Below are 15,729 nucleotides of genomic sequence, written 5' to 3'. Positions count from 1 at the left end.
TCTAAACATATGACAACACAATCATGGAATCACAGGATGGGTCAGGTTGGGAAGGACCTTAAAAAGATCACCTAGTTCCAGCCCCCCTGCCATGGACAGGCACACCTTCTGCTAGGCCAAGTTGCTCAAACCCCATCCAGCCTGTCCTTGGACAGTTCCAGGGATGTGACATCCACAGCTTTTCTGGGCAACCTATTCCAGTGCCTCACCACCTTCACAGTAAGGAATTCCTTCCTAATACCCAATCTAAATTTTCCCTTTTTCAGTTTGAAGCCATTTCCCCTTGTCGTCTCACTACATGGCCCATATAAAAAGTCCCTCTCCAGATTTTTGTAGGGTTCCTTTAGGAACTAGAATACATAGTTTGGGAAGTCATGAAAGTCTTTCACCATTATGAATTCTTGTGATTGTAACCAGTGCACAGCTATGACTGGAGTTGGCATTAATGAATAACGAACATGATGTGATCCCATCTCCTGTGGTGTGACAACCCTCCAGCAGAGCCTCAATTACAGCCATGCCATTTTTTAAGAACCAGCCTATGGAAAGAGTATGTTGTCAGGCCATAAATTGTGGAGCATATTACCTGGGTAGTGAGAAACATCCTAATTATCTCAGTTGTGAAAACTGTAGGAGTCTTGCTTGTGCTTCATTTTCATCACAGCAGCAAAACATCTGTCCTAAGGGCAGAAAAAGAATTGGCTGTTGTGTGAGAAGCAGCTGCACAGGAGAGGGCATTCCAAATTAGAGAAAATTAATTCACAATTAAAGTAGTTACATACAGGCCCATTTCACAAGACAGGCAGTGCTTAGTTGACAGCAGCATCTGAAATACAATGCAATGCAATGAGTTTAATTGTCTTAATTTTGCAGGTTATTAATCTATAGACCTGCTGAGGTACCATGGTAACAGATGCAGCTCCTGGCTGAGATTGGTTGTTCCAGCTCCCTGGTTGCACCAGGGTGAAAAATCATTCTGTGTTTTGGATTTGTGATATGAGTTTTTGTAAACTTCTACTCTTACATGATCATCATCATCCCCATTGAAAAAGTGCAGCAGATTTATTTAAGACTACAATTCTGATCTTAGGGACATGGGGAAATCCAACCAGTAAAAAGGACCACAGAATTAAACAGTAATTTGAGAAATATAATGTTAGGGGCAGCCTAAAACAAACTGCCGCATGCATTTCTTTTCCAAATACTTGAGCCTGTGTGGGAATAAAAAAGATCTTTACAAATCTGTGGCATTACATTTACACCCCCTTTTGCAAAAACTTGACTTTGTAGAGCAAAAAATATTGAGTGGCAGTGGTTGTCAATTTACATCAGTCAGGATAATTCTGATTCCTTCTCTGCCTGGAAAAGAATCCCAGGGAGGCTTGATGAACAGTGCTTGGAGACATTGGAGGCTGTGCAATGCAGAAGTAGCCATTTAGCATGAGGGAAGTGAGTCTGTTAGATGTAATGCAACTTGCATCCAGTACCAAGGTGATTTTGAAAACAAAAATCCATGCATTTTTCAGTCTCAGATCTACTTGGTCTAGATCAAGAGAAGGAAGCATCTCACGCAGCATCTGGTGCTGGAAATGACTGTCATTACCTGAGAAGTTGTGCTCTTTGGTTGAGGATAGGTAGAGGCTAAATTAGAATGATGAGGAAACCAGGGATGTGCCAGAATTGAGAGTGTAGCTAGCTCCCAGAAGTATCCACAGGGCTGTTGGAAACAGCCAGACAAGTGCCAGCCTGTAGCCAGCATGTGCTTCTGCTGAGGAGCACCGTGGTTTTGGGTGGGTCTGCTGGCAAACATTGGCTGCAGGTCTGTGTGTGTCACACCAGGGATGTGGCACCATCAGTGTGTCATTCAGCACAGAGTGTGCCTGGGGACCTGAGGTGCAGTGTTTGTGTGCAGTGTGTACATGAGAGTGTGCCTGCAGCTGAGCTGGCCTCATCAAACTCAAACATCCTCTTGGCTCTGCTCTCTGGCCAACTCTTAGGGGAATCCTTGTGGGATACATAGCTGCCAATCCCTGTGCCAGGTGCATTTCTGACAGCTGGACAAGAGTCTGTGACCAGCATCTCTGGCCACTGTGTGTCCCCTGTTACCTTCACTAGTCTTACTTGTGCAGGAGGGTGATAGTGCAGGCAGTGGTGTTGTATACCTGCTGAAGGACAGGAGGTTCTCCAAGACAGGTAAATTCTGAAAAAAAATGCAAGTCTTTTCTGAAAGGAGACAGTATGCAAGGATTTAGCAGTCCAGCCTTTCACTAGTTTTACTTTTTAGAGCGTTTTCATAGTTCTGTGACACAGCTGAAGATAGATCACAGCTCTTTAGTTAACACTGTGTACAAAACTCCCTCATTCCGTGTGCTGTTTTGTTCTCCCTTTTGCTAAAACCCCTCTGTTAAACAACTGCCTTTTGAGTTTGATTGTTAGGCCCACACATTACAGTTTTCAGTGTTTAATAGCTGGTTTTATGTCTCCCTTGTAAATAATCAGATTATTGTATTCTATACAAGAGCCAGGAGTAAACATGTTCTGATGGCAAAAGCTGTAGAGAAGCCTGGCTGCACATCAATGGAATAGCAAAAGCAAAACTGTTTCTTGAATAACTGTTGAAATATATTGCTATAAATAATGAATAGCTGTCCTGACAAAACATAATGCTGTTGAAAATGGAGATAAGATGATGTGATGGATCAGTATTTATTTTCTTTAAAGTGTTATTTCTTATACCTGTCAGCAAACATTCTCTATCTTTAAATGAGCTGCATTTCTTCTCTTTCTAGACAGTCCTAGGCTTGTGAACTCAATGCTCCACCAATCACCTACTACTCAGGAAAATTAGCTTTTGAATTTGCAACAGCTCTTCATTTGGTTGTCCTGGCAATTTTCAGAAGTAATTAATTTTGTACTTGGTTTTTTATGTTTTTCACATTCTTAATAAGCAGTGAGAGATTTGAGAGAGAATATAAATCTATAATTTTATTTTAAGAAATTTTTTAGTGTGCTCTTGTACTGTCACTTCTTTTGTCGTTCAAATGTATATAAGGCAGTTTCAGTCATAAAAAGCTCTCGGTGTCACGTTCTGCCACTTTGGCATCATGATAAATATTACTTCAGTCAAGAAATGAAATTGATTCTGAAGGGACTGTTCACTGAAGTAGTTGCTAGTAGTTATGGATAGGAACAGCAGGCTGTAAACCTTTGACTTGCACACAATTCCTTGGAAGCATAGATGATCTCCAACATGACTGAGGAGTGCAAAGCTCCTCAGCTTTTTTCTATAGCTCCTTTCTATACTGTGATTTACTGCACCTTTTAATGTGGTCTCCTAAGGCTATATGGTGAAACTGAAAGGCCAGCACACTCATTAGGTGATTTAAGCTATCTCAATGAGTGGAAAATGTTGGTTTGGGGATTGTAGATCATCAATAAATTGTTCATGTGTGAAATGAAAAGCCACCTTGAGGTCAGCTTCCAGTAAATTCATCTTGAGCTCAGGCTAGCTCACTTAGCCCACTAATTATTTGATTGACTGCTATGACTTGAAAAACAAGATAGAGGTATCAGACAATACTGGCTTAATCAGAACTTTTAAACACTACTGCTTTTTCAAATAAAGAGACCAGGATCTACAGCAAATGCTGCTGCCACAGGGCACACAGCCCTCTACCCTGCAGTGATAGGAGTCCACAGCCCTCTCAATCTGATTAATTGCATGCCAAGATCTTTAGACAACCAGATTCATGGGACATGACCTTCCACCCTGGAGAAGCAGAGGTTGAAGTGTGATGCAGCCAACAGTGTTTTCCTAGGGTTTCAGCAAGAGGGAGCTGGCTGCAGGGGGAATGCAGCAGGCTCCCAAGATCAGCCAGTACCATCTACCTCAGCCACATTTGTGTGTGCCCCTTTTCTCCCCATGCTGAGGATTCCAATTCCACAGCAATCCCTATGTCAGTGCTGGCTCATCTCTGATTGTATGAGACATGAGCTGAGGGGAGATTTAAGGAGTGTGTCAGAAAGCATTGTGATTCTCCTGCTTTTAAGCTGTACTTTTTGTGAATTCTCCAAGAGCTCTTACCTCCATGTGGGTGATATTGCTTTGATCTGTGCATCCAAGCTGTGGGCTTGTATGATTGTAGTTTCTTACCTGCCTAATATAAATATTTTTGAGAAAATCAACAATGCTACATCCCCTGGGAGGATTCACATTGTACTATTCTTAACCCAACACAAGCTAAAGAGTCCAATTTTTAAGTGAGCTAGTGATGACTTACAAATTTGTGAAAATGGCATCTAGGTAATGCAGATTTTGTATAGGCAAAAGGATATATGAACTGTATGGATACAATTTTTGTAATCTGTATCTAGGCATTCCAGGAATACATGCTGTGAAGGAGCATTTAATAACTAGTAAATAACAAAAAGGTTCCACATTCTTAACTGAATCCCTTTTCCCTTTTCCATGTGCCCTATCAAAAAAAGAATGCTGTTCTGTCAGTGTTCAAGAACTGTTTTTAATCTGTTGTTGTTATTAACTATAACTTAATACTGTTGTAAATTAAAAGCAACATATAGGATGTTTCAAGGGGTTCCTCTTGGGACTTTGCCTGAGAAATGCCAGAGACATGAGTAGTATACATTACATTATATTAAAAAGCACAGCCAGATAGTGCATATTAGGTTCACCTGCAGGAACTCACTCCTTCAAACTCAGGGTGCAGAGTCCCCAACATCACAAAATCCTCTAATCTGGGAGAGGAGGAACTGTCAGGTTCTCTCCTTCATCTGATGGCATTGGGCCTAGCAAACCCAGGGGAGTGCCCTCCCAAGTGCACAGTTGGTCTTTCAGGGCTTTATCTCACCTGGCTCACAGCACTGCACCCTTCAGATGTGACCTCGGAAGAAGCCAGTGTCACCTCAGAAGTGTGTGCCAGCAGCACACTGACTGGTCCCTGAGAGAGATGCATTCCACATTCTTTCCAAGTGCTGTTGCTCTCTCCAGATTGAATTGGGCAGGAGCTCATGGTGTCTAGGTTTGTTCTAGCCCTGCAGTTGCTGTGAGAGCTGCAGCACAGAGAGCAGGGGGCTCAGCATGCCCAACCTCCACAGCCTTTTCTCCCAAGCCCTCCATACCACCACAGCTTGTGCCAGAGCTGTGCTCCAGCAGTGCACCATGTGCAGTCCTGTGGAGAGAGAATTAACAGTGCTTAATGAATGAAGCAGTTTGGGAGGTCTGAAGCTATGGCTAGTAGGTTGATGAAGACATTGTGCTGTCTGTGCTGCAGCTGGGACACTCACTGAGCTCTGCTGTGCTCTGCTCTCTCCACCCTGAGACTGAGGGCCAGGTTGGAAACTCCAACAAGGGTGGGGGCCAAGGCAGCACACCCCAGCCCTTCCACAGGTACCAGTCCTCTGAATCTCTGATTTTGTTGTGGCATAAGCTATTTGGGATGATAAAAAATTTCTGATCATTCACAGGCTAGTTACTAACTTAGCTACAGATGCCTTTATCTATTGATGTGAAATACTACCATGTAGTCATGCTCCAAAGATTTGTGTAAGCCAGCAGGAAGAGGACTTTTTACCATGTCCCTGTGGAAGCACTGCTGTTTTATTAAGTAAGTTGATTTGGAAGAAATCACCATTGAATTTAACTCTTGCAGCTGGCCTAATTTTCTCTTGAAAGATTAAAACTTTTCTAGTAGGCTTGATGGACTGTCAACTCAGCATCAAGAATTTCTGCCTTTTTACTAGTGTATGACTGTCATCCTGACTCACGATCTAAAGTGAGTTACAGCAGTGGGAACCATAGTTTCAGAATACTAGAAAAACTAGTGTAATTGTTTTATTTAAGAAATTATACTGAAAAGATTACTCAATCTGTTTTTCTCTTCTCAGCTGGTGGCCTCCATTGTGTTTATCAGCTTTGGTGTTGTAGCAGCCTTCTGTTGTGCAGTAGTTGATGGAGTGTTCGCAGCACGACACATAGTAAGTGCACTGATTTTGTCATCTTTCAATTTTGATTATGTCATTTCTAGCAGGAATATATTTTCTTTTGGTTTATGTTTAGCAGTATATTAGGGGTTTTGATAGATCTTGGTGGAGATTCCAAATAGAAAGGTGATATAAAATGATGTCATGAAAGGCATGCTAAAAGGTGTATCTGCTTAGAAAAGGAAGACATTTCAACCACTACCAGAATTTGTTTCCTATTGTACAAAGGCTTTTTGGGTTCAGTAAGGATTTGGAATGCAACCAGTGATGAGCACCCTCACCTGATGGGATTTGAATATGCTAGTTTATATGTTAGAAATGTGTTGTTTGCTGTTCTATCTTTTGTGATAGAATGCCTAAAAAATCAGTCAAAAGCCTAGATTTAATTGAGCTTTGATTTCAAAAATCATCAGGAAATAAGTAGTCATATGTGTTAACAGACATTAGAGGTCAGATGGAGTATACTAAATAATACAGCATGATAGTATACAAGCTCTCTCTGCTATGAAATACCATGAGCCTGCTCATCTTTCTGCTTATGTTCATTGAGGGGCAGCATAACTCCACTGGCATCAGTGAGACCCTATTGAATTTCTGTTAGCAAATACCTCAGAATAATTAGGCTTTAGATCACCTGGAGCATAAAGTTATAAACTGATTTATATTTTAGTGTTACTGAAGAGGGCTTTAAACCAAATGTGTGTTTCTGAGCTTCATATGCATCGCACAAGACAAAAAACATCTATTGGCGTAAAAAGCTGAGGTGTGCAATGTGAGCATGGGTAAATGCTCTGGATTGTAGTCATGTTTTGTGGTATACAGACCCTGCATGATGCCAAAGTGGCCTGCTTTTTCTTGGATTTATCCTGTAGCTGGTCTGAATGATACCTGGTTTAACTGTTCTGGTTAGCAAAGGCCCAGGGAGCCTTTCCATGGGAGCTGCTTAAAAACAGAGGGGAGCAAATTCCTATTTAGATTCCCTGCTCCAGAACATTCAGTGGTTGTGCCCTGGAAAACCACTGACACTTGCTGAAATTTTGGACCTGTCCTGGAGAGGGTGAGACAACTGGGGTTGTTTAGTCTGGAGAAGAAGAGGTTATTTATCTGAAAGGAAGTTACAGTGAGGTGAAGGTCAGTCTTTTATGCCATGACCCACTTGCAAGTTTGAGAAGAACTGGCCTTAACTTGAGCCAGGGGAGGTTCAGATTGGACACTGAGAGAGTGAGTAGTAAGCATTGGACAAAGTTGCCCAGGAAGATGGCAGAGTCACCATTTCTGGAAGTCCACGAAGGCATCTGGATGTGTCACTTAGGGATATGGTGTAAAGGTGATTTAGGGTTAATGATTGCACTGTATGATCCTGAAGGTCTCTTCCAACCTTGAGGATTCTGTGATTCTGTAATTTCCCAGGAACCTGAATTATTTCTGTCCTGCTTTAATGTGATCATTAGGAAGTGTTCACATGGCACTTGTGCAGTCTTACACGTTGTAACTGCAGTGCAGCTGTGCAGCCACAGCCCCCCACTGCTGAGGGTAGACACAGCTTCTCTGGGGTGAGGTCCTGTGTCAGGGGACAGTTTGTGTGCTCAGTCTCAAGCACAGACACAGCCGTTGCTCCTCACACCTTTCTAGGTGTTTTCAGTAGGTGAACACCGAGGCACAAAGTCATTGCACTCACCCAAGAAAAAAGCACTTTACAATCTGGGGTGCAGTTCTGTATCTGGGTAAGTCAGTGACTGGGTATGACTGCATCTCCTGTGCAGAGCTGGAGGGTGGAAGGGGCTGGTCACCATCCATCCATTCCCTGGTGTGCTGGAGTTGTACAACCCGGTAACATGATCCTGCTTCAGTCACATCATGACAGCCTTCATGGAAATGCATGACCAGTTGACAGGCTTCATGGAAATCCATGACCAGTTGTTGACATTTGGGCTTAGTTCTGTTTGTCACATCTGTATCTTGATGTCCCTTTCACCCATGACAGAGCAAAGAAATACTAAGTAGCACTATTTGTTGGAAAACTAATTTGCATTTCAGCATGATCATACTCCCTTCAACTCATTCTCCTCTGTCTAATAAGGAACTTGATAGGATCAGGTGAAGTAAAGGTATACATCACCAAGTTTCTCTGACTAACACACCTGGGAAGGTCTGTAGGGATGATAGTGTAAGTGTGCTCCCAATTTAATTTACAGGAATGGTGGGGCTTTATCAGAAGAACATGTGCCATGCAGACTACGGTGTCACTGCCACAGAGTTACATCCTCTTTGCATCACAGCTCATTTCCTTCAGGAAGAGCAGCAACATCACATTCAGTCCACTCCCTACAGGCAGTACCAGCTTTTTTCAGACCTGGCTTGTGTTGTTGCCATTTTGTCCACCGCCTTTGGGACACAACTGCTGAAGAGTTGGAGTAAACTGTCCTCCAGTCAGGGAAAGGATAAATTCAATGTCAGAGCAGGTGCCTATACTAAAGCCATCAACTTTTTGTGAGAAATGGTAGCTGAAGCAAAGCAGAGACTGACTACAAATACAGCATCTTTCACACCAATTTGGAATAAGAAATGTGTCCGCCCTTTTTGTTTTATTTTATAGCTTCATTTGAGCTGGAAAGGATGTGAAGAGGACAAATCCCATAATTGCATATTTTTCTTAGTATATGCCTGCAGTGGAATGGAGACAATTATTGTTGCACATTTTCTCCTGCTTTTATAAAACTGTGAATAGCATAATAAAATCGTTTCCTCTGTTTTATTTCCTTCCTAAGAAGGCATGAAATTGACAAAAATTCTTCTAGGAAATGGATGTATTTCAGAAAAGAGATGCTTCAATTATTTAAGACTTACTTTGCTTTATAGAAAGCTCTGGGTCACACCATTTATAAAATTAAAAACACTGAAGGAAATGTAGCTTGATTTAAAATAGCAGTAGCTTATTTAAGAAATAATGCAGATATAATTCACCTTAAAAAGAAAAAGCCAACCAAACCAGAATCAAGAAAAATAAATCAAAGTTGAAATTAAAGTGCAGTGATGTTATTTCAGAAAAATATGGTCATTAAAGGAATTTATGTGCATTTGTGTTTGCTTGAGACATTTTGTTATTTAGTGGATGAGAATAGTCCAGTTGTTCTAATGGAGATCATTCAACAATCTCCTCCTACCACACAGGGAGATGTCCTGTCCCACCGCAGGTACAGGTTCTCTGCAGTAGCTATGATCTCCTATTCATGACTGCAAGCCCTGACCATTGCCATATGATCTTTAGCTTTGCAGTTGTGCTCCACGTGGAACCAAAAATAGGCAACAGCAAGAAATCCAGGTGTGAAGGGAATAAATTGCCTTTTCCAACCGAGTTTAATCTGTGATTCTGTGAAGGAAAAGCTGGGTGCTCTGGAAGGCAGAGTTACTTGTCCATTGTGACATCTAAAATGCACAGCAAACCAAGCAGTGTTAAGTGTTGTTCCTCTCCTCTTCAAAGCCACTTCTGTGTGACAGTGATTTAATTTCATTTTCAGCTGACGTAGTTTCTTCCTCTTGACAGTGATGGCTTAAGGAATTAATTAAAAAAGAATATGTCATCAGGTGCTAAGCCCTGAAATGAACTTGAGAATGAACTTAGCTGAACTAGAGGATTCTGAAACATTCTTAGATTCAGATCTTCACCCACATGGTGTAAGTGCAGCTTGTGGACTGCTAAAGTATATCAGCTAGGTAATTACCTACTGGTTTGGGAGTTTAGAAATTAAACTTGAAATATTTGCCTTTTCTTTATATCTATTAACTCAAAATACTGTTTGTTAAGATGGGCATTATGTGAACTCACTTTCTGTAAGGCACAGAGGCAAGGCAATGGGAAAATGGAGTCTTTGATCTGGGGGATGTCCATGCAGACCTAGCGAACAAATAGCTACATTATAAACATGTTCTATCTGATGAAGATCTGCTGATTTCTGTGTTAAGAGCAGCTCCCAGGCAGACACAGAGACCCCTGACCAGCAGTGATCTCAGGGCTCCCAGCAGTGATCTATGGGCTCCCAGCAGTGACTGAGGGCTCCCGGCATTGTCCTGAGGGCTCCCAGCAGTGACCTGAGGGCTCCCAGCAGTGACCCATGGGCTCCCAGCAGTGACTGAGGGCTCCCAGCAGTGACCTGAGGGCTCCCAGCAGTGACCCATGGGCTCCCAGCAGTGACTGAGGGCTCCCAGCAGTGATCTATGGGCTCACAGCAGTTATCCATGGGCTCCCAGCAGTGACTGAGGGCTCCCAGCAGTGACTGAGGGCTCCCAGCAGTGACCCATGGGCTCCCAGCAGTGAGTGAGGGCTCCCAGCAGTGACCCATGGGCTCCCAGCAGTGACTGAGGGCTCCCAGCAGTGATCTATGGGCTCACAGCAGTTATCCATGGGCTCCCAGCAGTGACTGAGGGCTCCCAGCAGTGACTGAGGGCTCCCAGCAGTGACCCATGGGCTCCCAGCAGTGACTGAGGGCTCCCAGCTGCTCCTGAGGCCTGGGCCAGAGGATGCCGGTGCTGCCGTGTGTGCCCTCAGGAGCTGGCAGCCACATGCGGTGTTTCCACGTGCCATGACCGAGGATATCCATCCCCTTCCCATCTCTGGAGCTTCTCACGCAGTTACCGACGCTCAGGCAAGGACAGCAGCAGGGGTGACTGGCAGCTTTGCTGGCCACTGCTGCATTTTACTACAGGGTGGCTTCATAAGTCCGTGGCATATAACGCAGGCCACAGTCTTGCACACTACGGGCCAGATCCTCTAAAAGCCATTTGAAAATGTTCTGAGCGAGCCTGTTGGCCTTCCCATTGAAGAAAAAAACCAAATAGTTTTATTCCATGTCTAATACAACGCAAAGAATAATTTCTCACTGGAATTGAATTAGGTAGATTCTCTGGAGAACAACTCTAAATGCATTTTGTGTTCTCCATGTTGCCACATGAGACAAAATTACACCTAATTACTTTTAATTCCATTTCCATCCTGTATGACTCATTAATGTAATAGCATGGCATAGTATATACCATCAAAAGGATCAACAGCAGCATGTCCAGCAGGTCAGGGGAGGTGGTCTGCCCCTCTGCTCTGCTTGGGTGAAACCCCACTTGAGGGGAATGGGGTGAAACCCCACTTGAGTGCTGCATCCAGCTATGGAGTCCTCATCAGCAGAGAAAGGATATGGATCCCTTGGAGCAAGTCCAGAGAAGGGTCACACAGATGATCAGAGAGATGGAGCACCATTCCTACAAGTACAGGCTGAGATAGCTGGGGTTGTTTAGCCTGGAGAGGAGACAGCTCCATGGAAACCAGACTGAGGCCATCCAGTACCTAAAGGGGCCTATAAGAAAGATAGAGACAAAATTTTTAGCAGGGCCTGTTGCGATAGGACAAGGTTTTAAAGTAAAAGAGAGTTAATTTAGGTTAGATATAAGGAAGAAGTTTTTTACAATGAGGGTGGTAAAACACTGAAACAGATGGCACAGAAAGGTGGTAGGTGCCCCATCCCTGGAAAGGAATTCAAGGTCAGATTGGACAGGACTCTGAGCCTGGTCTGGCTGAAGATGTTCATTGCTATTAGATGGACTTTAAAGGTCTCTTCCTACCCAAACTATTCTGTGATTCTCTGAAATGCTTTGCAATTGTATTTTTCTTTTAGCAGAGTGAGTAGTAAACATTTTAACTGAAAACTAGCACTAGTTCAGTAGTGATTTTTATGTTGATGGTCCACCGAGCATTGTTTCATTGTGAACTTCCTAAATACAGAGTGCTTAAATTTGCAATCAGTACATTTTGATGCCAATGGTCAGCTGTCCCACAGTATTAATTCCAGTACTAGACCTTGCATCTGACACTGAAGCACAGATTGCATTCTTAGGCACCAGCCATTTACAGGGTGGGATTAATTATTTTTTATGAACTTAGTTCAAGAGATGGGGCAAAGGAGGATTCTTGCAACCAGCTTAAGCCCATCTGCCAAGAGTTCTCTTTTGTGCTGCAAGACAACCCCATTCACACATCCAAATGCAGTTGACTATACTTTAAATCAAAGGGCAAATACTTTGAAAAAGAATTTTCCAGGAGGGCCTGAAGAGCTTGGAGCCTGTTGTACTATCATTTTTGTTCCTGTTACTCAGATGTATTTTCCCTGTGAAGCACATTATAGCTTGGGAGTGTCCAGTCCTGTGAAAGGTAAATTAGTCAGAGGTACATAAGCAAAAGCCTGAAAACAGAAGTCAGAAGGACATCTACTAGAAGAGAAGGTACTGACATCACAGAAGAGTTTCAGACCACCCCCACAAGCTATTTTGAAGCCAGATTTGAACTGGACATATAATGCTAAGCTGTGTTGATGTGAGCGAAGTGGTGGGACTGTGTGGAGTTTGGTCTCTGGCTTTTATTTGGCAACATAGGAATAGCCTGTGGGACCACTGCTAGATTACTGATTCCAGCTCTGGTTTTTCTTGTTGCTTTGCCAAATACCTGATTGACTTGGAAAGAGTTTGGAGAAGAAAAATCTGATATCTGAAGTGGTAGCTTTTAGAAAAAGTACTCAGAAGATTGATTTGTTTTATTTAACATAGAAAAGGTTGACAGGTAAATTGATCATGGCCTTTCTAAGGTATCTGTGTAGTCAAATGTATCTGATAGCAGATGCCTTTTGGTCCTTCGCACAAAAACAAAAGAAGTGCAGTGAGTTGAAGTCAATGCTAAAGAGATTCAAACCATGGGGCAGACATGGTTTTGACAATAATGAATTATGGAAGCAGCTTTGTCAAGGTTATGGATAATCCTCCATCACTGAAATATCTGAATTCCAAGCTTCTTTTTGTGTGATCTTACGAAGCATTACCAGAGGTTATGAACTTGAAGCATATGTCTTGGGATGAAATGATTTAGACTTTGTTATTCAGGAAGTCATTCTAGAGCAGGGTCTTCAAGGAAGGCTTCTGTGAACTATTTTTACAGTCAGGTAGAAACTCTATTGCCTCTTGTAAAACCTGTCTGTGTGGTGCCAGGACCTGTCCTCTGCTAGAAAATGCTTAGGATTTGATAGACTAAAACCACTTGAAAACCATTTATCAATATTTCTGATCTAGGCTTGCTGATCTTCAAATCAACAGAGGAAATGCAATCTTTAACATGAACATAACTTAAAAACTTCTCTACTAAAACCACTATTCCTCACATACTGGATAACATACAAGACAACCCAATGATGAATACATTATATATATATATGAGTACATATATATTGATTATATTGGATGCATCCAAGGATTTGTCAGCAAAACTGCCATCTTGCTAATGTTTTCTGGTCTAGAACACAGATGAAGGGATTTTGTACCCACAAATCTGCAATCTGATATTCCTCTGTTTCCAGACAGGTATTATGTATACAGCCCAAATATACTGACATTACAGAGGAGCTGGTAGTATGCATTATGGTTGCCAGATATTTTGCAGTAAGAAAAATAATGGCAACCATTTTTATTTTTGGAGAACCTCTTATGATCCCCCTTGAGTTTGCAGAGCCTCTCACACTGGCAAGGATAAAGCTCCCAGTTTACACAGTGCATTTTTTTTTTTTAATCCCTGAAATTCCTTTCAGGTTTAGCCAAATTGCAAATTCTTTAAAATCCTTTTTTTCCTTTCCTGCTGTGACTTGTTCTCCTGAGGGAGAAGGGCTGGTATTGTGCCAACCAAACAGAAATGTCTCAACCATTAGGCAGCACACACACTGTGTTTGGATACCAAAGAGGAATTCACTTGTTGATAGGAAGGGAAAAGAGGGGTTTGGGTTCCTTTCCCATCTGCCCCACTGTAGAACAAATGCCTTCACTGCTGACAAACCAAGGATTGATCCAGGATTCCAAAGCCCCCTGACATAAACACCGATCCATTGGCTTTCCTCTTTGAGATGTAACAGCCCAAACTGAGATCTCTCATTAATGTCTTTGCTTTGGTCATTCAAACTGCAGCAAGGCAGCTTTGAGGGAGGAGTTCTGTGAAGATGCAGTAAGACCATCTTTCTACAATTACATGCAATATGGAGGAAGGAAGACTGTTCTTTTATTTTAAAATGGGAGTTTGTACTTTGGGAAAATGTTAATGCATTTGAATATTTGAAAGCTAATGCCACTGCCATTTAATTGCATGATCCTGTTGCACAGAGACCACAATGTCAGTGTACAACTGGGCAGAATTTTTAGTGCATTGGGGTTGTAGCAAATCTGGCATTTCCAATCTCTTTGACTCTGAAGGTTTAATTATTTTCTTTTAGCTTTGCTTCTAGTGTACTTAGATAGGGATGAATTCCATTGAGTATATTGTAAATCAGCTTCAGAAATAAGGAAATAGGATAGGGAAATTGTACACATTTTACTGGTATTAATAATCATATTATTAATGCTAGAAATAATACGAGAAAGTGAGAAAGATTTGATCCAAATTTAAAATTACACTGGTATTTTAGTTCTCACAGATTATAGTCTTCTGCATTTGTACATAGGTAATGCCTTCTCATCTGTGTGGCTGCCATACATCCAACAATCAGGAGAGTGGCAGAGACAGCAGAACTTGTTCAGCAATGCAGAATAGCAGCTTGGGTCAGGGGAGATTTATTGTCTACTTCCATCTTTGCTTCATTACTTTTCAAAGCATGGGCGTGATGGAATTTATGCAAAGTGTACAAAGCAAGTTAATTACACTTTAATCCTCAGAAAGGTGGGTGACTGGGGCAAAGGGCTTGCAGTCTGTTCTGAAAAGCATGATCTACTTCACTCTGATGGGCTGCCAGCAGAAGATAATGTCCTTTATTGTTTCCTATTCTCAGAAATGGTTCTAGACTAACAACAGATGTTTCTTTTCTATGAAAAAATTTCAAAGCTTCTACACAGACATATAGAGGGAGTGAAAATAACCACCTGCAGACTTCAGATTGAAGCAAAAATACTTAATAGTTTTTTCATCATTTCTCAAAGGAAAAACATTGTTTTCAGTTGCCCAGTGCAGAAACTAGTGGAGTTAAAAAAAAAAAAAGGCATTTTGTATTCACACGGATCTTAAGTCCTTAAATTCTACTAGAGTAAAAATTAAGGGTGTAATTAAGGGTGTTTCAGTGTGCTGCAATAAGCCCTAGCAAAAGGTTTTATTTGTTTCACCTTTAAGAAGAAACCACAATTAGTATGAACAATCATATCATAGAGCAGGAATTTCTCTCTCTGTGGGTGGATGATTATTCAATTGCATATAACATCCATGGAAACTATGTTCCCAGGTACTCAACAAAGTTTTGATTTATGATTATTTATGGCTCTGTTAAGAGCTTATTAAAATGTATTGCATCACTGCTGCTAGATTATGGAACTTCACACTTGTAATATATTTATTTAGTCTTTTATGATGAATTCCAAGACGGTAACATACTTAAGAAATTTTTTTACCTAATCTGCCTAAAGTTTTCTTGTACGGCTCAGTGCAGTTCTCTCCACATTCCCAGCCATCAGTATATCCAGTGACTTCTTCTCCTCTGGAGCACTGAGCGCCATGTATTACAACATTTCTAAGATCTTCTGAGATGCATGTAAGCTTCAAAATGACAAGCCAGTGGAGATGGGGAAAACTAATTGTACCTGAGCAGTCTGGGCATTCATGAACCATTTCACTAATTGTTTAGACTATTTTACTTTTAAAACTCATGTCTTTTCATTCCTCTTGAGATT

The 15,729-nt window shown here is 41.8% G+C and overlaps 1 protein-coding gene across 1 annotated transcript in view; it reads left to right on the top strand.

Moving 5' to 3' along the window:
* The window catches only part of TMEM255B (transmembrane protein 255B), a 66,862-nt gene that overhangs the window by 22,736 nt on the left and 28,397 nt on the right, over positions 1-15,729 (top strand). The window contains exon 4 of the mRNA XM_054271886.1: positions 5,905-5,994. Within this exon, the coding sequence (XP_054127861.1) occupies positions 5,905-5,994 (90 nt within the window). The remainder of the gene's footprint in view (positions 1-5,904; positions 5,995-15,729) is intronic.

The sequence above is a fragment of the Melozone crissalis genome, unplaced genomic scaffold (genome assembly GCF_028551555.1).
Source record: "Melozone crissalis strain CALT ecotype California unplaced genomic scaffold, PUWL_Pcris_2 ptg000013l_1, whole genome shotgun sequence".
Classification (NCBI taxonomy): domain Eukaryota; kingdom Metazoa; phylum Chordata; class Aves; order Passeriformes; family Passerellidae; genus Melozone; species Melozone crissalis.
This window is presented reverse-complemented; position numbering and strand designations above follow the sequence as displayed.